Below are 27,595 nucleotides of genomic sequence, written 5' to 3'. Positions count from 1 at the left end.
GAAACACAGGTCATAAATCTCTTTGTACAGATGAATAAAACCTTCCTTCCTTCCCTCATTCTTTTGTGTTCTTTTGTTTTTATTTATGGGGTAGATCTTTTTTATTTATTTAATGTCACCTGTTTTTCTTCATTTTTTTCGGAGTTCAAAGTCATTTAACTTTTTTCTCGATGAGGAGACCTACTGTGAAAACTATGGCATATCCCCCAATCAAAAAACACAAACAAAAAAAAAGCTTCATTTATTTTAATTAGAAATGCTTAATTGTTTTAACCACAGTATAGTCCTCATATTGATAAATAAATAATATTATTCAATAAATATTACAGATAGAATCCATATTTATGATGAAAAAGCACCATGAAGACACACACACATAGACACAGTTCTTACACAGAACAATACATGATTCACAACTCTGCTGTGCATATGTGTACACTAGTTTTGTAATAAAAAACATTTAGTATCAAGATAGTTTTATTGGCCCAAATAATAACTTTTTTTTTGGCACAGTCACACAAATGCCTATTCAGTCCAACTGTACCGTGGACTGACCTTGAATTAGAGAAGTTGCGTAACTAATTTAAGTTATTTTTTACACAAAATCTTTCTTTAATCACTGCTGGACTCACGGCACTGTGTTAAGAAAGGAGACAAGAACACCTGCCTTGTTATAGACATAGTGCAGTGACCTTAGATTAAATGGGGCAATAAATTGTGAAAGAATAAGCTGTGGTAAATCACAATGATGGCGTGTAATTATGTACCCGTGTCCAACCGGGGAGCCCCTAAAACCAAATAGTTAGGCTTTATAGTTACCATGGGAATGCAAAACTGTAAGTAACTGTACACCACAAAACACACCATAATGTTGTGCCATGTCATCTTAGTTGTTTTTGAAGTTGACAGTATGTGACAACCAGGCTTGGGACAAATACTTAATCTCTAATACTTAGACCCTTTAGAGCTTTTACTGGCAATTTTAAACGAAACAATTTCATCAATATTGAGAAGACATTTGATCTACAACAATAGCTGCTTAAAATGATCAGGAGTCTGCAACAAATTTTACAGGCATACAAAAAGATAAAAGTATTTCAGATAAGTACTTGACCTGGGTCTGCTGTATGACCAAACCATTAAATTGCGAGAAACACTGGCATGCTTTACAGTACAGACAAAATGGATGAAAAATAAAAAAGAATAAATTGAGATAACTGGAGAAAACAATAAGAAAACCTTTTTTTAAAGAACAGTTTTTTAAGTAAATGGAGGAGAGGATGGGAAGAGAAGTGGGGGGAAGAGAGAATGAGAAAAGGTGAAATGCGTGTTCAGTACACTGGGATAACCTCTCCCGCAGTCTGTCTCCTCACAGTCTCTCCCCTCTTGTCCAAACATCTGAATCAGTGTGTATGCATTGTTATAGACACACACACTCTTTCTCTTCCTCTCTTTCTACATCTCTCTCTATCTCTCACTCTGCATGTGTTTCTGTCTGCTCTTGTATTAAGTACCCACTTAAATGAACAGGAAAGTCCAGTTATGCAGTTCCCTCCTATGATGCAATAACCCCTGTTCTCTCCTTCTCTCTCTCTCTCTCTCTCTCTCTCTCTCTCTCTCTCTCTTTCACACACACACACACACACACAAACTATCTTGCCTGGGCTTATCTACACTGTACCATTTTTTAAATTAAACCCGTTCCCCTGACCTTCAGTGCAGGTGTAGTTTATATATTAGTGAGTAGTGTATATACTGTATTAAACCTCTCTCAGTGCAGTGTTAAGGTACTGTAGTGTGCACTGAGTGTGTTTCACTTTCTATCAGTATAGTATTAATGTACTGTAGTGTGCAGTCACTGCGTATATACCATATTAACTGTCTCTCTCAGTGCAGTATTAATGTACTGAAGTGTCCAGAGGTTGCTTACTCTGCACCTGATTCCTTTTCCTTGCATCTCTCCATCTGTCTCTATCCACCCGTCCCTTCCTCACCCTCTCTCTCCAACCATTCCTCCCTCAGTGCAGTGAGCATTAGTGCATTAGCGGTTTTCTCAACTTCTCAGTTTCTTTTTCAGGCGGTTGAAATCCTTGGCCGACCTCCAAAGCCAACTCTGTAGTTCTCTCAGAACCCAGAAGCTCTCCACCTTTCGGGAGAAGTCATTGAGGGAGGGTGGGTGGAGCAGGGGGGTGCTGGAGAGGGAGGAGAGAAGGGGGGCAGGGGGAGAGAGAGCTCCTCCCCCAGGGGCCAGGTCAGACAGGTGAGTATGGCCCTCCCTGGCACCAAACTGGTAGAAGAGGGAAAGGGGAGAAAGTGGAGGATGAAGGGTGGAGGTATAGAGCGAGGAAGGCAGTGAGCGGGAATGGCGGGGATGGAGGGATGGGGGAGAAGTGAAGGTGGGAAAATCCTCTCTTTCCCTATCTCCTTCCTTCCCTCTGATGAGCTCCAGCTTGTCCTGGGTGTGGCTCTCCCATCCTGGACGTGGCTCATCATCCTGGGCATTTTCCCTACTCACAAGGTGGTTGCCATTGGCAACATTGTTGCTGCCTTTGTTGTTGCTGTTGCTAAAGAAATTCTGCAGGATCTCGTCCATGAGCAGCCGCGTCAGGTTGACTCTGATTGGCTCTGGGCCCTGTAGCTCTGCCTCCTGCAGTCCTGCCCTGGGCACTTCAGATAGAGTATGCCGGACAGAGCCATACAGGTGAATGTCTGATCCTGGGTAAACTTCACCAAATTCTGCCATGCCTCTCTTGCTGTTTGTTTCTACCTCCTCCCTCAGACTCAACAGCCTTCTCGTGCCACCCCACCCCTCCATCTCTCCCTCTTCTTCCAGCTCCTCTTGCTCCACAGTCTCTCTTTCCCCCTCCTCCATGGGGTTTGCCTGTCCCTCCCACCTCTGTTGCTTTTCTCTCCTCCCTCTCTCCTCTCTGCTTAGCCTGGCAGCTTCTTTGGCTAGGTCCCTGCGGGGGTTCCTGTCTCTCTCCCTCTCCCTCTCTCCCTCCTCTTGGGCGCTCTGCCCCTCCCTTTCTCTCCTGGTACTCCCCTCAATTGTCCCTGCCCCCATCTGTACAGCACCCCCAGTAGGCAGGCTGTAGTACTGCAGGGGGAGGGAGTAGCCCAGCGTGGTCATAAGGCCGGAGATGGATCCCAGGAGGCCGTCCAGGCCTGTGGAGAAGTGTAGCAGGGAGCTCTGGAGGTAGGGGCACAGCGTGGCCCTGGCCAGCTCCCGCACCGCCCCCAGGAGCACGCTGTACGCCCGGTGGTTCTGCGCCAGCCGCGCCCGGTTCTCCAGGCCCCGCCACAGGTCCAACCGTGTGGCTGCGCTGGGCAGGGACAGTGCCGTGGTGTTGGGCCGCGGTGGGGAGAAGTCCGGGTCACTGAAGGGGGGGCCCAGATAGGAGAGCTGAAAGAAAATTAAAGAGAAAAAGAGAGAGTAAGTGGCAGAAAGAGAAAGGGCTCATTCCAATTGTTTATTTTTCTCCACTTTTTTCCTTTCCCTGCAGCAGAAATCGAGGACATTCCAACCCCTTAAATGTTCCTTCTAGAAGTTAGAAAGATTTCCTTTGAGCAAGAAAATATCAGCGCATCCGCAGATGTCAGGCTTTGGGACAGAAGAACCATGCGCAGGGATAAAGTGTAAACGACAGGCTTTAATAATGACAGACAGATGAGGCAGGCAGTGATCGAATAGCAGGCAAACATGAATGACAGGGGTGATCAGGCAGGTAATCACAAGACAGGCAGAAATCCAAAACCGGGAAGGCAATCCAAAAACAAGCCAGTACAAAAGATCATCCAAGAATCAAATTTCAAAGGCAAGGTCCGAGGCAAAACAGAAGGCAGATTAAAAACAGAACATGGAGAGTACAAACATGAACAGGCAGGTCGAATAGGAAATCCAAAAACAAACAGAGCAGAAATCAAACGGGTAAACAGATGAGGAAGCAGAGGCTAGAACAAAAACAGCAACAAACATAGCGCAAGGACTAAAGCTGACAAGCTAGCCAGGAACAGACAAACAGGCAGGTAAAAATACATAGGTGTGATTGCTGGGGAACAGAAAATGAGACACAGATGAAACAAATGACTGCCTGAAAGGACTATGGAAAGAGAGAGGACAATAGACATGACCACAGGGCAAGAAACATTCATTCATTCATTCATTCATTATCCAAACCTGCTTATCCTGAACAGGGTCGCAGGGGGGGCTAGAGCCCATCCCAGCATACATTGGGCGAAAGGCAGGAATACACCTTGGACAGGTCGCCAGTCCATCGCAGGGCACACACACCATTCACTCACACACTCATACCTATGGGCAATTTAGACTCTCCAATCAGCCTAACCTGCATGTCTTTGGACTGTGGGAGGAAACCGGAGTAGCCGGAGGAAACCCACGCTAACACTGGGAGAACATGCAAACTCCACACAGAGAGGCCCCGGCCGACCGGGATTCAAACCCAGGACCTCCTGGGCAACAAACAGAAAATGCAAAACTGGGGAGCACGGAGTGAAAACACAGAGAACACCTAGACAAGCATATAAATGATCAACATCTGGATTTACCTTTCCCCATCTGCCAAGTATGGAGAGAGATTACTCTCGATATTATTCACAAATGAGAGACAATTCACAAATGTGTTTTATATATCCAAACACAAATATCTCTCAACTTGTGTCTTGTGTCTTCTGATTTGTACAAATACATACATATTTGGATATGAAAAATACATATCAAAATTCTGTGTGTACTTTGCGCAATAACCCAGTCTCAAATGTAAAGCTGGCTAGGTCTGCAAATTTTGGGAAATTAATTACAGTTAATCATTGTAAAAAGCGACTGTAAAAAATAAAAAATCTTGCTTTAAAATTTGAAGAAATGTATCATGTTTAACTTTGTACCATTTAATGGTCAGTTTTGCTTTTGTTCACATAACAATTAAAAGACGCTCAAAGCAGAGCAGGCTATGCATGTATGTTGTTCAAAGCTAGCCAGCTAGTTTAGATAGCTATGAACAAAATAAATGCATAGCCTACTCAGCTTTGGGCTTCCGATCAAATTATACATCTAGCTGCGTCACTAAATTTGACCAATTTTACGCAAAGTTCACCAAGCAAAACCCGGCACCATTGCAAAACTGAAACATGGACTGGAGTAAAACAGCTGTTCAGGCATTGCGTCAAATTCTATTCCCCCACTGAATCATGTTCCCCCTAATGCTCCGTGCGTGTGTGTGTGTTCATTTTCCTTTCAATTTCCCATGAAGACATACAGATTATGAAAGCCCAAACATTTCATCAGATGAATCTGAATAGTTTGCAGCCACAAAAGCAGCATATGTGATTGTGTAACAATTGAGTGGAAAATCCCCATATTGGAAATGGACAAATCGCTGCAAATGCCAAAATATTTGTATGCCTCACTTTCTGTGGTATATGTGGCAATTTTTTCTTGGGAGTGAGCTGATTCCAAAACGCGTTTTATGTTATGTTCCATGTTAGCTCGACACACCCGATTTTGCTGAGGTAACTCAGTAATCCTACTTCATGATTTACCCCCTGGACAACTGGCTAGCACATAACTGGAATCATAGTGAAATTGCTCAGATTCAGCTAAAATATACAGCTACTAGCTATGAATTAAATAAATGCCTGCTTAGCGTTAGGCTTAGATCCAATTGCGGGGCTAATTTAGCATTTCTCCAAGCATTTGCAGAACTAGTCAGCTGCTCACATTAGCTAACAAACTGCCATTGTTAGAGACACACATATTAAAATAGCAAGCAAGATACCACGTACTAAAGTCTTATTTTAGTGCGCAAGCCATCTGAGCAAAGGGCTCATGGAGAACCTGGTGAATTGTGACCCTTTTGGCATTCCATACACAGCTTGCCACATTTGTGGATGGATCGATAGTTCTTTGTGTGTGGATTGCACAGGAACTGTGGAAGGAAAGTAAGAAAGTAAAAAAAAGGGAAACTTACAACTTACGTCACTGAATGCACGCGTGTCATTTGATCCATAAATGCAGATTTGAAACTGGATCATGGCAAAAAATACACACTGAATTTTGATACGAAAAAACACTCACCGAGCACTTTATTACAAACATTTTTACTTTATTACACCTCCTTATTCATCGGATTAGCTAATTATCCAATTGTGTGGCAGCAGTTAAATGCACACAATCATGTATATACAGTTCAGAGGCTTCAAATAATGTTCACATCAACCATCAGAATGGGGAAAAAATTTGATCTAAGTGACCTAGACCGTGGAATGATTGTTGGTGGCAGACAGGGTGGTTTGAGTATCTCAGAAACTGCTGCTCTCCTAGGATTTTCATGCACACTAGTCTCTAGAGTTTGCGAAGAATGGTGGTGTATTTGTACAAATCAGAACACACAAGACACAAGTTGAGATATATTTGATATATTCAACTATATTCAAAATTTTTTACTTAATTTTTCCTACCCTCTCCTGATGGGTAGGCAAGAAAAGGAGAAAAGAAAAGGAAAAAGTAGAAAATAACAGAATGAGCCCATAGAGTATTTCTAATCTCTCTGTCTTTTCACTATCTTTATTATTTCACAAATTACATATACATTCAGTGAGCACTTTATTAGGTACTTAGACTTAGACAGAATTTCCCCCATTCTGATGGTTGATTGTGAACATTAACTGAAGCTCCTGAGTGTATATACTAGTACAATCATCAGCCCAGTGTTTTGCAAATTGGCGCTACAGCATTCTGTGAGCAGGAAAGTGGTCGAGAGGAGAAATGAAAAAATGATCAATCAGAAATACTGTTACTATCCACATTAATAATGCCTGCCTCACAGAAACTCATTGTTTCTGTGTTAATATTTTTACATACAACAATTGAACAAATTATTTGGTTTGAAAATATGATACAGTCTATTGTCATGCTGAAAAAAGCATATCTGAATAATTTGGCATTGAGAGAGGGAAGAGGAGCGGAAAAGAGTAACTGCCCTTCACAAATACAGCCACAACACATGTATGCTTTCACGCATACACACGTACACACGTGTACTGTACACATGCATACAAATGGGCTCACACTACCACACACACGTACACACATTCACAAACACATATAGAGACTTACGTAAGTGTTCTTAATCTCTCTTAGCTGATGCTCCAGGTATTTGGTAAGCTCATAAGTCCGCTCAATCGAGGACCTCTCACTGGACAGGCTAAGTGCAGGATCGGACCCCTCAGCAGAGACCACCACTGCAGCCAATAGTAGAGCCAGCTGGACAAGATGCCCTGGGACAAACCACCAATAAGAAAAGAACAACATGATCACAGCACTGTAGACCACACATGCGGTTGATAATGCTTCTTTCATGAAGTTCTGTTCTTCCTTCAACATGTACAGTGGGTTCCAGAATTATTGGCACCCTTATACCCACCACAAAAAGTTATAGAAACTAAAAAATATTCCAGTTATTGACATAAGATTTATTTCCCAACAAGCGTAAAGTACTGCACTGTATTAATGATTCAATGGAATCAACCAAAGTCTTGCATTTAAAAAAATACAGTGCAGCGCTTCACTTTTCCCACATTTTGTTATGTTACAGCCTTATTCCAAAATGGAATAAATTCATTTTTTTCCTCAAAATTCTATACACAACACCCCATAATGAGAACATGAAAGAAATGTTTTTGAAATTTTTGCAAATTTATTAAAAAATAAAAAACTAAGAAATCACATGTACATAAGTATTCACAGCCTTTGCTCAATACTTTGTTGATGCACCTTTGGCAGCAATTACAGCCTCAAGTCTTTTTGAATATGATGCAAGCTTGGCACGCCTATCTTTGGGCAGTTTCGCCCATTCCTCTTTGCAGCACCTCTCAAGCTTCATCAGGTTGGATGAGGAGCGTCGGTGCACAGCCATTTTCAGATCTCTCCAGAGATGTTCAATCGGATTCAAGTCTGGGCTCTGGCTGGGCCACTCAAGGACATTCACAGAGTTGTCCTGAAGCCACTCCTTTGATATCTTGGCTGTGTGCTTAGGGTTGTTGTCCTGCTGAAAGATGAACCGTCGCCCCAGTCTGAGGTCAAGAGCGCTCTGGAGCAGGTTTTCATCCAGGATGTCTCTGTACATTGCTGCATTCATCTTTCCCTCAATCCTGACTAGTCTCCCAGTTCCTGCCGCTGAAAAACATCCCCACAGCATGATACTGCCACCACCATGCTTCACTGTAGAGATGGTATTGGCCAGGTGATGAGCGGTGCCTGGTTTCCTCCAAACATGACGCCTGGCATTCACGCCAAAGAGTTCAATCTTTGTCTCATCAGACCATGTTTCTCAAGGTCTGAGAGTCCTTCAGGTGCCTTTTGGCAAACTCCAGGCGGGCTGCCATGTGCCTTTTACTAAGGAGTGGCTTCCGTCTGGCCACTCTACCATACAGGCCTGATTGGTGGATTGCTGCAGAGATGGTTGTCCTTCTGGAAGGTTCTCCTCTCTCCACAGAGGAACGCTGGAGCTCTGACAGAGTGACCATCGGGTTCTTGGTCACCTCCCTGACTAAGGCCCTTCTCCCCCGATTGCTCAGTTTAGACGGGCGGCCAGCTCTAGGAAGAGTCCTGGTGGTTCCAAACTTCTTCCATTTATGGATGATGGAGGCCACTGTGCTCATTGGGACCTTCAAAGCAGCAGAAATTTTTCTGTACTCTTCCCTAGATTTGTGCCTCGAGACAATCCTGTCTCGGAGGTCTAAAGACAATTCCTTCATACTTGGTTTGTGCTCCGACATGCACTGTCAACTGCGGGACCTTATATAGACAGGTGTGTGCCTTTCCAAATCATGTCCAATCAACTGAATTTACCACAGGTGGACTCCAATTAAGCTGTAGAAACATCTCAAGGTTGATCGTGGAAACAGGATGCACCTGAGCTCAATTTTGAGCTTCATGGCCATACTTATGTACATGTGATTTCTTCTTTTTTTTTTTTAAATAAATTTGCAAAAATCTCAAAAAACCTTTTTTCACGTTTAATCAATTTTGGAATAAGGCTGTAACATAACAAAATGTGGAAAAAGTGAAGCGCTGTGAATACTTTCCCGATGCACTGTATATGGCACCACTGTTAATACTTTGTGCAAACAGCCCTGGCAAGGATGATTCATTTGGGTCTCATCTTACCATAGCACTCTCTTCCATTCATAATTTTAATGAGGTTTGGTAAACTCAAGAGGCATGGTTTTGTTTATTGTGCTCAGTAAGGGCTGGCTTCGTGCCACCCTTTCAGAGAGTTTGCTGGTAAGGAGGTGCCATTTTATGTGTTATTTTTAGACTTGGTGATCCCAAGACACAACCAATCTCGGTCACTTATGACTTCCCCCATCTTCCTTGCCGTCCGTTGGGATAATCGCACTTGCATCCTCTTCCTGACAAGTTTGCAACCATTCCATATATTTCATGCTTTTTTATTTTTGCCCATAGAGTGCTAAGTGGTATGTTTAACCGTTTATGAATGAAGCCATTTTTTTCTATCATTAACCGACTTCTGATGGTCAATTACCATCTGTGTCTTCTGAATTTACAGTTATTTGGCTTTTCCCATGCTGATGGTTGACAAAGGGAGTTTGCTTGCTTGGTACCTCATTTTTATATTCTAGTGAAATGAGAAGTGATGGAATGACACAATATAGCACATCCTACTGAGATTAACTGAATGAAAGTAAAATTGTATTGCCAATTGCACTTTGTTAGATTTAATTTACAATAATTGTTAGGGGCATCTGTGGTTTTCAGACAAAATGAGATTACAAAATAAAAAACATTGAAACATGAGAGTAAATGTATTGAAATAAAAGTATATACAATACTGTGCAGAGGTCTTAGGCACTTGTATAACATTCTGTACAGATAAGATTCTTTCAAAAATAATTCAATGAAAGGTCCTAAATAAACATACTATACATTTTACATTACATTTGAGTAATTTGTCAGAATAGTTAAAAACTTAATCAAATCAATATTTTTTGAGACCACCCTTCGGCGTTAAAACTGCATCACTTCTCTGAGATAGCCAACGCTGTTTGGAGAACTTGCCACAGTTCTACTGCAGACTTCTTCGGTTGGCTCCTTGCTTCTGATTTCAGAGAGCCTTGGTCAAGTTTTTATGTAAGAAGTAGTCAGTTGCTTACAGTAATATTTTACTTTTTAAAATTAAATACGAAAATATCTCTTTAAAATGAAATCTTTTGGAAAATTTATATTTCGAAATCTCAAATGTGTTCTTTTATACTAACACACACACAAATATAAGCATATATATATAATAAAGTCTAGGTTGCCTAAGACTTCTGCTCAGTACTGTAGTTTTCCTGTATGTTTGAACGTAAATTATAGATCATTGTCCATGTTGTTTTTTTATATGCAGCCTTTAAGCCTCCTATTATATTAAGGGTCAATTTGACCTCACTCAGTTTTTGACATCTCAGTCTCAAATTCAGTGAACCTTTTTTTTCATCCTGACACTATTAATTTTCTATTTTGGTGAGATTAAATAGTAAACATGCAATTAGCATGCTTTGTTTTCAGAAGTCTGTACCAACTTTGATGTGTTGTATGGGCTTATATTGACCCTCACAATATACAACAATATATTTTTTTATCTCAGATTTTATTGTGGATAATTTCCCATATATGTGGCAAACTTTCATTTCCTGTAACTCAGGATTTTAAATAAGATCTTTCATATTTATGGATAAAAGGTTTGTGATTTGGGAGACAATAAATGTCACAATTTTGCAATAACTGTATGTTTGTTTAAACTGTTGGGGTCAATTTGACCCCAAACATAAAAGCGGTGATAAGCTCTTAACATAGTTGGAGGGTGAAATTTATTTTTATTTTTGCCAATAATTATGGAGCCCACTAAATAAACGAGTATTGGTAGGTTTATTTTATTACGACTCTGCACTGCAAAAGCATATTAAATTCAAATTACATCTTGCATGCATTCTTGGATTATTTTCTTTAATCTGTGTAACACAAATTATGTTTCTTAGCAATGAGAATGAAAGAACTGTGGATGAAAAACAACATATTAATCATAGAAAACAAACTACTACCTGCGTGGTTAATGTCATCATGAAACCATAGATATCTACTCAAATAACTATGGACAACTATACACTATATAATGAAGGTTATATATTTGGTGAAAACAGAATTGATACAACCAGGAGGGGTTTAAGCAATAGCTTGCCATGTTAAAATGGAAAATTGATCATAAGCTTATTCTGCCAATAAAGCTTTTACAGTTAGATTCTAATTATAGAATCACAGATCATGGAACCCTTCAAAAATTGAATTTACTTTTTGAAAGTTTGGATTGTATTGTTGATAACAAACAAGGTGCATTAGCAGGGCATCAGAACTGGAGAGCAAAATATTATATTGCCTTTAATGTTGTTTACGAGGCGCCATCTAGGACACCGAGCACTTCATTAGGCATTTATTACTTATTTTTTCTACTGCTGTAGCCTATCCACTTAGAGCTATGATGCGTTGTGTTTTCAGAGATGCTTTTCTGCATACCACTGTTGTAATGTGTGGTTATTTGCGCTACTGTCACCTTCCTGTAAGCTTTGACCAGTCTGACCAGTCCTCTGATGTCTCTCATTAACAAGGCATTTCTGTCTGTGGAACTGCTGCTCACTGGATTTTAGTTTTTGTTTTGTGCACCATTCTTTACAAACTCTAGAGACTAGTGTGTGTGAAAATCCCAGGAGATCAGCAGTTTCTGAGATACTCAAATCACCCTGTCTGCCACCAACAATCATTCCATGGTCAAAGTCACTTAGACCACATTTTTCCCCATTCTGATGGTTGATGTGAACATTAACTGAAGCTCCTGACCCGTATCTACATGACTGTATGCAGTGCACTGCTGATTAGATAATCACATGAATAAGTCGGTGTAATAAAGTGAAATGTTCCAATAAAGTACTCAGTGAGTGTATATCAAACATTGCCTGCATATGGGAAATTCCATAGTATTGTCAACCTGGGCATGAAAAAACTAATTTACTTACTTTCCAGTGAAATTTGGCAGTCAAACATTCAAATGGCTCAGATGGTTTTCTCAATGTCAAAACTGGTATTCAGAACCATTTCAGATGACAACAAATGTATTATGATAAAATTTGAGATTTCAGACGTTTCACATCGATAATGCTGGTATCTCCACATATAATTATTTCAAAATTGCTATTTTTATGTTCAGTCAAGCCTCCTACATTACATTGATATCAAACTTTCTGCATTAGACTTTAAAATGTGCAGTTTTTAGAAATTGTGTAGCCCCAAAATACCTTTTGCGTCTTCCTGCAGACTTCCTGGATCTGAAAATTGTATTAACTTAGAATGGTTCTCTTCATACCACAATTTATAGTACTTGTGGTATTTTTATCTAAATTTGTTAAGCAACTTAGAACACATCACCTTTTGTATCAGACCACCACATTTAGGTGGGTAAAGGTGTAGTAAAGGTGAGTAAAAGTATTGGAACAAGTGACGGACAGGTGTTTCTTGTTGCCCTGATGTGTCCTGTTAGATTGATTGGTTAAACAATAAATAGTTCTGAAGGTCTACTCTTGGTTTTAGCCTTGGGTTTTGTCTGTAAAGACTTTTGTGTTAGAAAAGATCAACCAACACAAAGACCAGAGAGCATTTGGGAGAAAAGCAAGCCATTTTGAAGCTTAGAAAAAAGGGGAAATCCACTGCACAAGCATTGGGGATAGCTTGTACAACAACTTTCAGAATGTCCTGAAAAACATTAGAACAGGTCGCCCAAGGAAAACAACAGCAGTTGATGACAGAAACATTGTGAGAGCTGTGAAGAAAAACCCCAAAACATCAGTCAGTGACAACACAAGCAATTTCCACAGGGCAGGGGTGAAGGTATCTCAATAAACCGCTCAAAGAAGACTTAGAGAGCAGCATTTTAGAGAGTATACCACAAGATGCAAATCACTCATCAGTAGTAAAAAGGTGAGATTACAATTTGCAAAGAAGTACATCAATGAGCCACAAATGTTCTAGAAAAGTTTTATGGACTGATTAACCTCTACCAAAGTGATGGAAAGTCCAAAGTGTGGAGAAAGAAGGGATCTGCTCATGATTCAAAACATACAAGCTCATCTGTGAAGCACAGTGGAAGTGTCATGGCTTGGGCTTGCATGGCTGCTTTTTGAGTGGGCTAACTAATCTTTATTGATGATGTAACTCATGATGGTAGTAGCAGGATGAATTCAGAAGTCTACAAAAACATTCTGTCAACTTACGGAGAAATGCATCCAAACTAATTGGGAGAAACTTCATCATGCAGCATGATTTCAACAAAAGACTTCATTAGGGAAAAAAAGTGGAAGGTTTAAGACTAAGTCTATCACCAGACCTTAACTCAGTTGAACTCTTCAGGAGGTGAAATGCTTATTTCAGCTTTTTTTGATTGAATATTTCATTTTCTCTGTTGGTAATCAACAATTCACACAATCTGCACTTTTTATATGTAGTCCCCCATTTCAATATTTGAGACAAATTAACATTATGTCAAATAAAAGAGTCATGCTTTGTATTTAGTTGCATATCCCTGCATGCTATGACTTCCTGATGACCTATCAGCATCATCAGAGTCTGGATATCTTATTTTCAGGTGGTCCTATAAGCAATACTAAAACTCAATTTGAATGGATCTCTATGGGAATGTGGGGGAGGGACTAGATTCAGTTGTAAATTATGCAGATACATTTTTTTTTGTTCTGTGTCAATTAAATGTGTTGGCAAATAAATAATGTTTGATGCTTTAAGTCATCAAGGGTCCAAGGCATCAAATAACCCTCAAACCACCATGCTGCCACTAGATATGCAGTAGAAGGGTTGTTTCTCCCGAATATTCTTTTCATTGAAGTGACCAGGAAAATTAGTCAGGAGAAACAGGCAGCAGTATGATGCTCATCTGATTCCTTGGAACATTGATGACTTAAAGCCATTTAGCAAACAAATATAATTCACATAGAACACACACAATTTTTTTTGCTAAATTGTTGCTTGTTGCTCTATCGTAAGCTTTTGTGCTTGCATTTGTGTTTCTTTGCTGTGTGCATGGCTATCTTTGGTTTGGACCAGATTGGCCATTTCCAGTTCTTCTATTTGAAAAGGCCTCTATTTGCATTGACCAGTGGATATTAGTGCTTTTAATCTTTGCGTATGAATTGTGGATTTGTGATTAAGCCACTTTTTTTACTTTGTGTGTATCACCACATTTTGTTTGCCTTTCGATTCTTACCTAGCCCCTTTTGATTTGTTTGATTTTGGATTTTGACCATTGCCTCATCTTATTGGATTCTGATTCCTTCCTTAGCCCCTTTTGGTTTGTTTGTGCCAGTGTATTACTTGTGCTTGACCCTGCACTCTAACCCAAACTTCAACTGTCATTTTGCCGTTTGTTTGAGTATTTCCTGCTGGATTACACATCCTTCCATTGGGACACTATTTGCTATTTTGCATTGTTATTTTTCTTTATTATTTTTGAAGGTGAGTCGTGGAGTAAACCGAATCTCCTTTGGGGGTACTCTATTCAGACTCTATGGTGCAGGCTGCAGATTATGTGTTCTGAAATTCTGCATTCAAAGCTGCCCCATGCCTGGCCAGCCAGGTTTAGTTAGTTGGACTGGATAGGACTGGAGTTTCTTATCGGTCTGCAGATTTCATTTTCCTTCCCCATTACACATTCAATTTCCCTATTCTGTGCCCTGTTACAGTCTGACCCTAGTACCAGAATGTAACAGCTGTGTATGACTTCCAGTCAGCAACAGTGTGGCAACAGTACAGCTGATAGCGGAAGAACTACAGAGCAGTTCTGAGGAAAGAACACTTTAGCTACAAATTACAAAGCTTCTGTTGGTGAGGCCGAAGACAAACTTGCAAAAGTGTCCATTGTGGATAAAACTTTGTGATACCTGCAGCTTAATGTCAGAACCATACACTGACATCTAGATACATCTTCTTAAAGGATAGCTAAAGGTATATGTTACCTATTAATAACATTACATAACATAGATAACATAGAATTAATAACTGGAGATAGTTGTTGAATCAAACTTTAAGGAAATTCAGATTGTATGAATCGTGCCTTCTCCTGACCAGTCTATACATGTACCTCTTCCTCTCTCCCTTGCTCTTTCCCTCTTTCTCCTCTCTCCCTCACTCTATCTTTCATACACTCTCTCTATAGTGTTGAAGTCCAGTGGGATGCTGTGGTGATAATTTGGGAACACAGCACTAAAAAGTCTTTTACTGGGTCCTCACTGTGAAAATAGCTTCGGAGCCCCCTCTTTCAATAGGAGTCAGAACAATTTGCCTCCACTCCGCCTCACGTGGGGGGGGGATGTGCAGCACAAAAAGCCTAATCTTGAAGTCCCAGGACCAGTGAGCCAGTGTTTATCCCCCTAAAATTTCCCATAATACCAACTCCTCACAGTTAAATCCTCTCTCTATGAGTGCAGTGTTAACATATTGTGGAGTGTAGTTAGTCAACATGCACCGTATACTGTATGTAAGATATAAACCATCAAATGCTGTCCATATACAATAATATATGACAGGTTGGCAATTGGCCTGAGGCTGAAGGTAACCATCCTAAAGTGCCATATACTCTTGTCTTGTCTCCCCCTTAAAATGCATGGAAAACATCTACACATCCGCCACTTAGCTAAAAAATAGTTCCTTTGGTAACAGTAGATGGCACTAGAGCTTGGATTCTAACTAAGATATTTGCTGGATAAAATAATCTGCGTATGTACCTTATTTAACTTTGGCTATTGTTTTTTTGAATCAACTGTTATAATCTGTTGCTATGGTTGCTTCCCTAATTATTTTAGGATATGCATGCAGATTTGTAATCTGATAATAAACGTTTTTGCGGCATGATTTCAAACTGTAATGAGGCAAAGTACCGTGCCAATATACACTTTACCCTGCTATACACTGATGTAATGCATGTCTGCCAGAATTGAGCATTTATCCAAGTCATGGTATAAACTCTATTAATTAGGGGTGACATCAGTAAAAATTGCACACTCTATAATCCGGCAATTTTTTTTTCCACATTTAGCATTGCCAAGCGTACAATTTTTTTTAGTTGCACCAAGTCCTGTCTCCAATGCCTCCCCAGACCTTGTCCCCAGCCCCAAGTCCAGTCCTTGGTGCTTCCCCGGGTCCCTACAATTTCGGCCCAAGTTCAGTTTCCAGCCTCACCCCAGGCCCAGTCCCCAGCATCGCCCAGGTTCCACTTCTAGTGCCACCCCAGACCTGAGTTCCAGTTCCACCAAAGGGTTAACTACTACGCTACAGGCCGTGTACAACTCCGTCTCCAGTTCCTCCTCAACCTTTATCCCTGGCCCCGACCCCTTTTTCGGGCCTCCTTGGCACAATCAGGACCTTTTTAGACTCGTCTCTGGCTATGTTCCGGTTTCGGTCCTGGGCTCTGTTCCAGGCCCAGTCCCCGGCGTCATCCCAGCCTCTGTCTCAGGCTCTGTCCCCGACAGTTCCCAGTCCCGTCCAGGGTTCCCTCATCAGCGTTCCCTTATCCCTCTGTCCCAGGCTCTGTCCCATGCCCCTGCCCTATATAAGGCCTTGTCTCAGGCTCTGAAGCTGACCTCTGCCCCAAGAAGTGTATCCGGCCTCAGCACCAAGGACCCATCTCTAGCCACTGTGCCATCTCCGACCCCTTCTCTGCTCACACTTCAGGCTTCACCCCCCTTTCTGTGCCATCTCAGACTCCGGGCCCCTTCAGGTCCAGCAAGCTGAAGCTCCACAACCACCTGAAGCCCCTGGGTCATCCAAGGTCCAGCCGACTGAAGCCCAGAAGTTGCCTGAAGCCCCACAGCCCCCTGAAGCACCGCGGTCACCAAAAGCCCTGCAGTTGTCTGAAACCCACCTATCGCCTGAAGTCCCGTGATCTCATGAAGTTCCACAGGAGACTGGACCCTGAGACAGAAGAGGAAGCTGGATGTGGCATGGTTCTGGGAGCTGGGTCTGGAGCAAAGCAGGAGATAGGACCCGGGACGGAACCGGAAGCTGGGTCTGGCGCAGCACTGAGAGCTGGTTCTGCCGAGGTTGCAGTCTGTCCAGCCGAGACTAAATTTGGGTGCCTGAAGCAATAAACCCCTCCTGAGGGAGATCCTCGAAAGTAAATTGATCCTGAATTATTTCTGAAAGTATGGGGGAAAGGAATACAAGGGTAGAACTCGGAAAAAAGAAGAGATGAACTACCAACGAGAAACTGAAACGGACAGGTTTAAATACACTACTAACAACCACAAAATGAGCAACAGGTGAAATGAATGACAAGAGACAGGAAGGAAGTACATGTAGGCGCATTCACATAAAGTGAAATTATTTTTGTTTTAATCTTGATTATTATGGCTTACAGCTCATGAAAATCAAGTATCTCAAAATATTAGAATATTACATAAGGCCAATCAAATAAAGGATTTATAACACAGAAATGTCAATCTTCTGAAAAGTATGTTAATTTATGCACTCAATACTTGGTCGGGACTCCTTTTGCATGGATTACTGCATCAATGCGGCGTGGCATGGAGGCAATCAGCCTGTGGCACTCCTGAGGTGTTATGGAAGCCCAGGTTGCTTTGGTAGCGGCCTTCAGCTCGTCTGTACTGGTGTCTCTCATCTTCCTCTTGACAATACCCCATAGGTTCAGGTCAGGTGAGTTGGCTGGCCAATCAAGCACAGTAATACCATGGTCAGCAAACCAGTTACTAGTAGTTTTGGCACTGTGGGCAGGTGCCAAGTCCTGCTGGAAAAGGAAATCAACATCTCCATAAAGCTTGTCAGCAGATGGAAGCATGAAGTGCTCTAAAATCTCCTGGTAGATGGCTGTATTGACTCTGGACTTGATAAAACACAGTGGACCAACACCGGCAGATGACATGGCACCCAAAATCATCACTGACTGTGGAAACTCCACACTGGACTTCAAGCAACTTGGATTCTGTGCCTCTCCACTCTTCCTCCAGACTCTGGGACCTTGATTTCCAAATGAAATGCAAAATTTACTTTAATCTGAAAAGAGGACTTTGGACCACTGAGCAACGGTCCAGTTATTTTTCTCCTTAGCCCAGGTAAGACGCTTCTGACATTGTCTCTGGTTCAGGAGTGGCTTGACACTAGGAATGCAACACTTGTAGCCCATTTCCTGGACACATCTGTGCGTGGTGGCTCTTGACTCCAGCCTCAGTCCACTCCTTGTGAAGCTCCCCCAAGTTCTTGAATTGGCTTTGCTTGACAATCCTCTCAAGGCTGCAGTCATCCTTGTTGCTTGTGCACCTTTACCTACCACATTTTTCCCTTTCAGTCAATTTCCATGAATATGCTTTTTATACAGCACTCTGCAAACAGCCAGCCTTACCCTCCTTGTGGAGGGTGTCAATGAGTGTCTTCTGGACAACTGTCAAGTCAGCAGTCTCCCCCGTGATTGCCCGACCAAGTATTGAGTGCATAAATGAACATACTTTGCAGAAGGTCTGTATTATAAATCCTTTTTTTGATTGGTCTTATGTAATATTCTAATATTAGAGATACTAGATTTTTGTGAGCTGTAAGCCGTAATCATGAAGATTAAAACAAAAAAGGCTTGAAATATTTCACTTTATGTGTAATAAATCTAGAATATATGAAAGTTCATTCATTCATTATCCTAACCCGCTTCTCCTGAACAGGGTCGCAGGGGGCTGGAGCCTATCCCAGCATACATTGGGCGAAAGGCAGTAATACGCCCTGGACAGGTCGCCAGTCCATCGCAGGGCACACACACCACTCACTCACATACTCATACCTATGGGCAGTTTAGACTCTCCATCTAACCTGCATGTTTTTGGACTGTGGGAGGAAACTCCTCCAGAGTACCCGGAGGAAACCCACAGGAACACGGGGAGGACATACAAACTCCACACAGAGAGGCCCCGGCCGACCGGGATTCAAACCCAGGACCTCCTTGCTGTGAAGCGGCAGTGCTACCCACTGCACCATCCGTGCCGCCCTTATATGAAAGTTTCACTTTTGAAATTAAATGACTCATTTTTTGAGATGCACCTGTATTTGGAGTGGGAGGTGGAGACACTAAATGGAGCACAGGTGAAACGAATGAATGATACTGAATGAAACAGAAAACAGACTACGGTGGTCACAGAGGGTAAGGAGTTGAAAACACTGAGGAATTACCCAAAAATGGAGAACAGAGAAACTTGGATGGCAAAAGGGCACAGATATGACAGTAAAGCATGTTTTGTGCTTTCATTATTCCACTCATATATATTGTATTTTGAAATATTTTAATATTCCAATTGAATATTATAATTATTCATATCATATAAAACGCAACAGAATTTAACATTAAAATGGGTATTGTTTCATTAATGCTTAAATTAAGTTGGATATAAATTCCATAAAACACGTTAAAAAAAGTTTTCTATAAATAGGACATAGATTACAAGTCATTTCTTAGACTATTGTTTATATGGCTGGCCTCTGTTTACATTTCATGTACATTTATTGCTTAATCACAAGATTTGGGGCTTGGAGGAGCCTACTTCGGAAAGAGCCCATCTTCAAAGACCGAGCTGATTTCTTTGGTTAGGCTCACAAAAGAAACAACTAAAAATTACCACAAGTTCAAGTTCAAATTTACACCTGCAAACATCATGGTATAGAAGTGGCATGGCATGTGGCTGATGCGGTTCATTTGTTTTGTTTTTTAATCTCAGAGATTGATGTGAACTATTTTTCCCAGTCGGAAGGTGATAATCTGGTCATTTTGATCTGACGTGAACGCAGCATTAGGCTTTGTTGCTATGACTGACATCTCTTTACATTATATTTACGACTTTATTAGAAGATTTGAACCACGGCCACATAATCACATTGTTTGAGGCTGGTGGCAGCTCTTTCTGGCTCTCTGCAAGGACAGAGAAAACATATATGCTATTGCTGTTACCCTCTGGTGGGATTCCAGATAGCGACATCTCTCCTACAATTTACCAATGTATTCCTCCATCCAAAGGTATACTTTCCTTCCCTCAGTGAAGCCTGAAAGGCAGCAGCTTGAAAAACTAGTAAAGTAATCACGATGGATTTAGCAAACTAGCTAGCTCAGTAACATAGCTACTGATACATTTCAGAAAAATACATTAAAGAACAGCTGCCTGCGAAGTAATAATATGTAGCTACACATAATCTGTGGTTGGCAGAGCTGAAACTGCTGCCTTCCTGGATTCACTGTGGGAAGGAAAGTGCCAAATGTCAAACCATTTTCTTTTTACCTGCTGCATAGTGCATGTTACTTGAGAAGTTACTTGTGCTTCCATTAACAGAACTTCAATCGCCGCTACAGAGAAGCTTTTTTATTTTTTTGACTATCTCTTTAAATCGCCAAAATTACATATATGGTGTTTTAGGGCCGTCAATTTATGCCAATGACACATTTTGGTATTTATCAACATACACACGTGGATATGAAAAAAGCTGTGTCTACATGTGTTTGATAAATCCGGCGGAATTTGTTCATTTTGTTCCGATCACACATACATTTGCACACGGTTTTCTGAAAATATTGATAAATGTGGCCCACTGATTTCACAATACAGGACTGAAAGAAAGGGCTACAGTTTTTCTCGATTAATAACACACTAAAATTGGTTCTTTCAACTCACATAGGACCAAAATATCTCTCAAAACTAAAAGCACTTTTCACTTGTTTTAACACATTCAGCATATTGTCAAACTTTTTCTGCAAACAAATGTCCTCAAGGACCACTGGTTACACAATGTGCTCATGCAAAAAACACTAGCAGTGAAAACAGTTAACTCGCATCATCACAACCTAAACTCAGGTAAAACACCTTTCTCCATGTGCAAACACTTGGCAGCAGACTTGTTAACACACCATTCACAATCTGTGTGCTTTTGAACAATGGATCCTCAATGGACAAGCTGCCCAAAGAGGAACAGAGTACTGTAGTTCCTTACTGTAAATTACTGTATGCACAGAATGTCTTTCATTGTGGTAAAGTGTGTACACTGCATAATCTAGTACCGTACTTACCATACTTTATTTACAATATACACTCAGTGAGAACTTTATCAGGTATTTATTAGACTTATTTTTTAGACGTATTGGTCTTCTGATGCTGTAGCCTATCTACTTAGAGGTTTGATGTGTTGTGTGTTCAGAGATGCTCTTTTGCATACCACTGTTGTAATGTGTGGTTATTTGCATTACTGTCACCTTCTTGTGAGCTTTAACCATTCTGGCCCTTCTCCTCTGACCTCTCTCATTAACACTGTTTTCTGCCTGCAGAAATGCTGCTCACTTGAGTTTTTTTTTTTTTTTGCACAATTCTTGCCAAATTCTAGAGACTGTTGTGCATGAAAATCCCAAAATATCAGCAGTTTCTGGGATACTCAAACAGCCCAGTAAGGCACCAACAATAATTCCATGGTCAAAGTCACTTAGATCACATTTCTTCCCCATTCTGAGTTGGCTAATTTTTTTCTGATTGCTAAGAGACATTTTATGAAACAATTCCCCCTTTTCTCAAAACTATTAACACAATCCTAAAACTACACATCAAGCTTGGATGTTTGAGTACAAACCTCAAACATCCATGCCAAACTCCAGTTCTCTTCTAAAAAACATATACTCTTCCATCAAAATTCAACTTTACCTTCATATTTCACACACAAGCAATCAAAAGCACAGACAATGTCGATTACCCATACATACCATTGAGATTAATTCCAAGCACTATTGCAAAAACCTTTCACAGCAGTCAGTCACTACTAACAAATGAGGAAGTGTGCAAATTTACAAATATTTTATTTTCAGAACTGAAAAGTGATGCTGCGTGAAAAGTACTATACAGTAAACACCACACAGTTAAAGGAACAAAACAATATATAATTTCAAATGAGAGTAGCATTAAAAAAGAAACTCAGTATATGCAGCACTATGAACAAAAACAGCAATTTAGAGAATAGTTTACAATTCATACTACTCAGCATTGTCAGCTTGATGGGCGGCCTGTAGCGCAGTGATTAAGATAAAAGACTGGGACACGCAAGGTCGGTGGTTCTAATCCTGGGTTAGCCACAATAAGATCTGCACAGCCATTGGGCCCTTGAGCAAGGCCCTTAACCCTGCATTGCTCCAGGGGAGGATTGTCTCCTGCTTAGTCTAATGTATGTTGCTCTGGATAAGAGCGTCTGCCAAATGCCAATAATGTAATGTAATGTCTGGGCTGGGTCAGGCCACAAAACTTCATCCACATCACACATGATGTTAGCTCTTGCAAGGCAGCAAAGTAAATATGGTAATATGCCCTGGTTTGCCTGATCCACCTTTGGATGAATTCAAATGCAACATCTCCACAGGCCTCCTCCAGGGTTGAGGAATTGTGAATATGCAGGCAGAAATAGTTAGATATATATATATATATATATATATATATATATATATATTTTTTTTTTTTTTTTTTTTTTTTTTTTTTTTTTTGGAAATAACCAAAACTATAGGGTGCCAAGATAGTGGGACTGCTCTGACCACCCTGGCTCCCCTTCTTTCTGTTGATGTATGTTGTTTTCCATGTTATTTAGGAATGCACATTTTACCACAATGAAAGATATTCTTTGCATACAGTATTGATCTTGAGATTGAGAAGTGTTTGAACATGGAGAAAGGTGTCTTACCTAAATTTAGGTTGTGATGACTTGAGTTAACTGTTTTGACTGCTAGTGTTGCATGAGCACAGTGTGTAACCAGAGATTCATGAGGGCATTAGTTTGTAGAGATTTGTAGAAAAAGTCTGATAATTTGCAGCATGTGTTAAAACAAGTGAAAAGAGTTTCTGGTTTTGAGAGATGTGTTGGTCCTCTGAGAGCTGAGCTGAAGAACCAGTTTTAGTGTGTTAGCAATCAAGAAAAACTATAAATATTTGCATTAACAAGCTGGTGTACAAGTCTACCGAATAAAGTGCTCACTGAGTATATGCACAATATTTTTTGGATGCTCTGGCTAAACCACAGGAAAATGTCTTTGTTGATGAGACAGGGTTTAACCTGATGAAAAGGCAGAGAAAGAAAGATCATTGGCCAACATGGCATTGTTTAGTGCCAGGACAATGAGGAGGCGACATGTCCCTATGTGTCGCCCTTAGCCAGCATGGTACCCTCAATCGCCATGCTATCCTGGGGCCTTACAATACAGCACACCACATAGCATCTGTAAATAACATTAAAAAACAACATACGTACATCAACAGAAAGAAGGGGAGCCAGGGTGACCAGAGCAGCTCCACTATGTTGTCATTTGCCATCATTTTGCTTGGGTGTCGTGTGTTGGGGGTAATTGACATCGTCTGTGTCTGGCTTGTGTGTGCCATATGAAGGCAAAGTAAAATTTTGATGGAAGAGTATATGTTTTTTAGAAAAGAATTTCAGTTTGGCATGGACGTTTGAGGTTTATAATGATTGATAATAGTTAATAGTTTTGAAAAAAAGGGGAATTGTTTCATAAAATGTGTCGCTGCAATTGGGAAAAACTGTAATACTATGGATACACACCAAATGCATACTACAATACATTAACACTGCTCTGAGAGGCAAGGTTAATATACACTGACTGCACACTACAGTACTTGAACACTGCACTGAGAGAGAGGGTTAAGGTCATTGTTGTGTGCCTGTATACAGTTAGAGTGGAGATTTATGTGCAGTCTGCACTCAATCAAATTCACATTCCTTCACTAACTCAACACACATACATGCATGCATACATATACACGCACACACATACATACACATATGCACATGTATATGCACACATACACATATATACATACATGTACATGTACAAATGCATACGCAACATGTATGTTAACAGAGAAAAACAAGCGCAGTAAGTACAAGTACAAGTACAAATCATACACACGACCAATGCACACACTCACACCCATATATAAACCCACTCACATGGATGCACGCTTATATAATGTTGGCTACACACACACATACACACACATGGATGCATGCATATGCTTATATAATGATTGACACACACACACACACACACACACACACCTCTGCCGTCACAGAGGACCCTTCTACTGGGGTCACATCTGAATTCACATAGATGTACTTGGCATTATAAGGACACTGTCCTGCCAAAGAATATCAACGGAAAAAACAATAGCCATAAAGATGACTATAAAACCCAATAACAATTTACAACAAAACCCCCTTTCCCACTGTCCTGAACCATTTCCTATTACTCCTTCTCCCTCTCTCTTTCCCTTTCTCTCCATCTTTCCAGCTCTTATTTAAACTCACTCTGGTGGTTTCACGATCCACTGCACTTTCTTAAAACTCAATTTTTTACATTTCACTACCGGCATTTAGTAGACGCAACGTACAACAAAGTGCAGATCACACACAGGGACAAGTGTGTTCAGGACCCTACAGGACAGTGCAGTTCCGAGTCCTAGCATGACCATATAGATACAATTGGAATCCTTGAAGAATACATCAACTTACGAACTAACTCACACATAGAATACCCTGAGTACAGTACTATATATACATATATATACACACATATACACACACATATAATATATATATATATATATATATACATACACACATATATATATATATGTGTGTATGTATATATATATATATATATATATTATACGTGTGTGTATATGTGTATATATATATATATATATATATATATAAAATGACATATAAGTGCCATTATAATCTATGGCATGGACAAGGCTAATCATGGTGGTGAGGTAGGAAGGGAAAGGTGCAGCCTGCAGAGATGAGTCTGCGCTTGAAAGTGGTTGGTCAGAGACTCTGCCATTCTGACATCCACAGGAAGGTCATTCCACCACCGTGGGCCCAGAACAGACAGCAGTCATGACCGAGAAGTTTCTTCACTTTTCTTTTTTGCTCTGTATTTCTAATTTTCCTTTGATTCCAACTAAAGCATTCCATGTACTCTTTCTTTGCTTTCACCCTCCCTCTGTCTTCCCGGATTCATTTACCAGCTCCCCTTTCTATCTCTAATTACCTCCTTCTCTTCCTCTTCTTAATTATCTCCCCCTCTCCACCCCTAACTTCTACCCCCTCTTCTGTCAACATCTCCCCCCTCCATATTTTTTTCTTTCTTCCCTTTTTTTCTGGTTTCAGGACTTCAGTTTCTAATTCCCCCACTCTTAAAAAGTAAATATGTAAAAAAAAAAAATACAAGAGCCTCTGTTCAATTCTTTCAGTCTGTTACTCCTTTTGAAAATGAAGGAGGAAAGGGGTGGAAAGAGAGAGAGGGGGAGAGAGTGAGGGAGGGGGGCTGGTGGGGGGGGGTGTTGGCAGAGCATGGGGCCATGTTAATTTGGGAAAAATGTAAACAGCATGTGTAACTGTTCAAACCGTGACCAACTCATTTTATATCATCTCCTCTCTCTCCCTCTGGGTGCTGCGCACATTCAATAGGGAATCTGTACTACATTAACCCTCTGCCTCCTCCCCTCTCTCTCTTGCACTCTCTCTCTTTCTCTCACTCTCTCTCTCTGTAGAACCATAGATTCAGGGATCTGCATATGGGGGTATTTTTACCCTTCTCTCTGTGTCAAATAAAGTTCAGTTGTTTCTATCACACTACCGTTCTTCTTGGTGTGTTCAGGTACTGTTCAGTTCTCCAGTCAGGATGGACAAACCAAAATCCAGACACCACTGTATTGACAAAAATCTGACTTTGGCCCTGTGAAGTAAACAGTGTGGCCTGTATATATGTGTGTGTGTGTATGTGAGTATATATGTGTGTGTGTGTGTGTGTGTGTGTGTGTGTGTGTGTGTGTGTGTGCGTGCGAGAGAGTAGTGTGTGGGTGTGAGAGTGTGTCCGTGTGTGAGTAGTGTGTGGGTGTGTGTTCCTATGTGTACATGCGTGCGTGTACAGTATGTGTGTGCTCATGTGCGTAGTATGTGGGTGTGAGAGTGGTGTATGTGAGTGTGCTGCCATTGTACACTTGAGCAAGGTACTTTACCTGAATTGCTTCAGTAAACATTGGATATATAAATGAATGTAAAAACCAAAAAATTTAATCTCTGGGAAAGTTGCTTTCCTAAACTGCTGTAAATATGTGTTTCTATTTACATATCTGTGCTCAGATTTGTTAGTATTTTTGTTATGCATATATTTGTGTATTTATGTGTTTTCTGGGTGTTTATTTGTGTGTGTGATTGTGTGTGTATGTGTGTTTCTGTGTGTGTTTCTGTGTGCACGCATATATGCCTGTAACATGCAGTTTCCTTACAAAGCATCCTGTCCTTCTTCACTTGTTTTTTCTATAATGGATGCAGAACAGGGCCCTGGTCACAAGGAGGCTGACAGCAGGAATCGAGCGGCAGTTGATTACACCAGGACACGGGACAAGGTCAATGTTTGAACCATTTCCCTTAATCTGTTTAATTTATGCCCCAAATAATAGTACATTTCACTGATGTCATAGGAGTGTGACAACCGTTATATGAATGGTAGAGCTTGAAAAGAAGAGACGGAATAGAATGCAGACACATTATACAACAGTTTCTGTTGCACTACTGCCCTCTTCATCGTCATCACCACCCTTGTGAAAAAGATTTATATACTTTTCAAAAACAATAACCATTTGACAAAATCTTGCAGTTGTATGTATTTGTAGCTACATTATGAAAATTATGAATTGTATAAAATATCAGTAATATGAGATATCAAAGTGACAATAATTGATGTGACACATTTTGACATTAACCTATCAACATTACTCCTTATGTTACCAATAGTGATTGAGCCAGGAATAAATTGATATTTTCGCAAGGGTTGCTGCCAATGAACGCCTAAAATAATGTCATGTTAATTCTTAAAGTTTTTCTTACCTTGTGTGTGTCGCATCTCCAGTTTCGACCGTTTCCTTTTTTAAATTAATATTCCTTTAAACGTTCGACAGAAAAAATCGAAATGTACTTTGTTATTTATATTATAAATGACCAATTGAAACCAAAGTAAGTAAATGTTTCCCTGTTTTATGTTAACTTACTTTCTAAAACTTTTTGGAATAGGTATAGCCTACTTTCGAGTTTCGCGAGATCATTTCACATGAACATTTTTTGTCGATATAGCTACTTCTATCACAGACTCCTGGCAATTAAAAAATCAGTCACAAAAATGTATTAAAATTTGATGATATCAATAAATATTTACAAAGATTGATTATTGGTTTCCAGCGGTGGTAGTTGACTTCCGAGCCTCGAGTAGTGCGTTCGGAAGGCGCAGTAGGTGACGTTGATGATCCGCGGACTTGACGAGTGTACGGGTATGACTGAGTGACTGACGGCGGTGCGGTTTATATACAGAGGCAGAAAGAGAGAAAGTTTTGTCCCCCTCGTAAACCCCCCCCCCCCCCCCCCTCTGTCTTTCTCTCC

The 27,595-nt window shown here is 40.7% G+C and overlaps 1 protein-coding gene across 1 annotated transcript; it reads right to left on the bottom strand.

Moving 5' to 3' along the window:
• Window positions 1-231: 231 nt before the first annotated feature.
• Window positions 232-27,479, bottom strand: clcf1 (cardiotrophin-like cytokine factor 1). The gene is made up of 4 exons (XM_061252816.1): window positions 27,375-27,479; window positions 27,050-27,103; window positions 7,133-7,293; window positions 232-3,403 (listed from the first exon to the last, which is right to left on the bottom strand). Exons 2-4 carry the CDS (start codon window positions 27,063-27,065, stop codon window positions 2,054-2,056), a joined length of 1,527 nt encoding a protein of 508 aa, XP_061108800.1. The 5' UTR covers window positions 27,066-27,103; window positions 27,375-27,479; the 3' UTR covers window positions 232-2,053.
• Between the last annotated feature and the right edge of the window lie 116 nt (window positions 27,480-27,595).

Source organism: Conger conger, chromosome 8, assembly GCF_963514075.1.
Source record: "Conger conger chromosome 8, fConCon1.1, whole genome shotgun sequence".
Classification (NCBI taxonomy): Eukaryota; Metazoa; Chordata; class Actinopteri; order Anguilliformes; family Congridae; genus Conger; species Conger conger.
Note: the sequence above shows the minus strand (reverse complement) of the source record. Positions and strands in the feature narration are given on the sequence as shown.

What these genes read in the sequence shown, in the direction of transcription:
- clcf1 (XM_061252816.1), bottom strand. An exon ending in GAGAGATTAAGAACACTTAC is followed by an intron (nt 3,404 to 7,132) that starts GTAAGTCTCTAT and finishes ATTTTCTTTCAG; the next exon opens with CTCTCCTATCTGGGCCCCCC.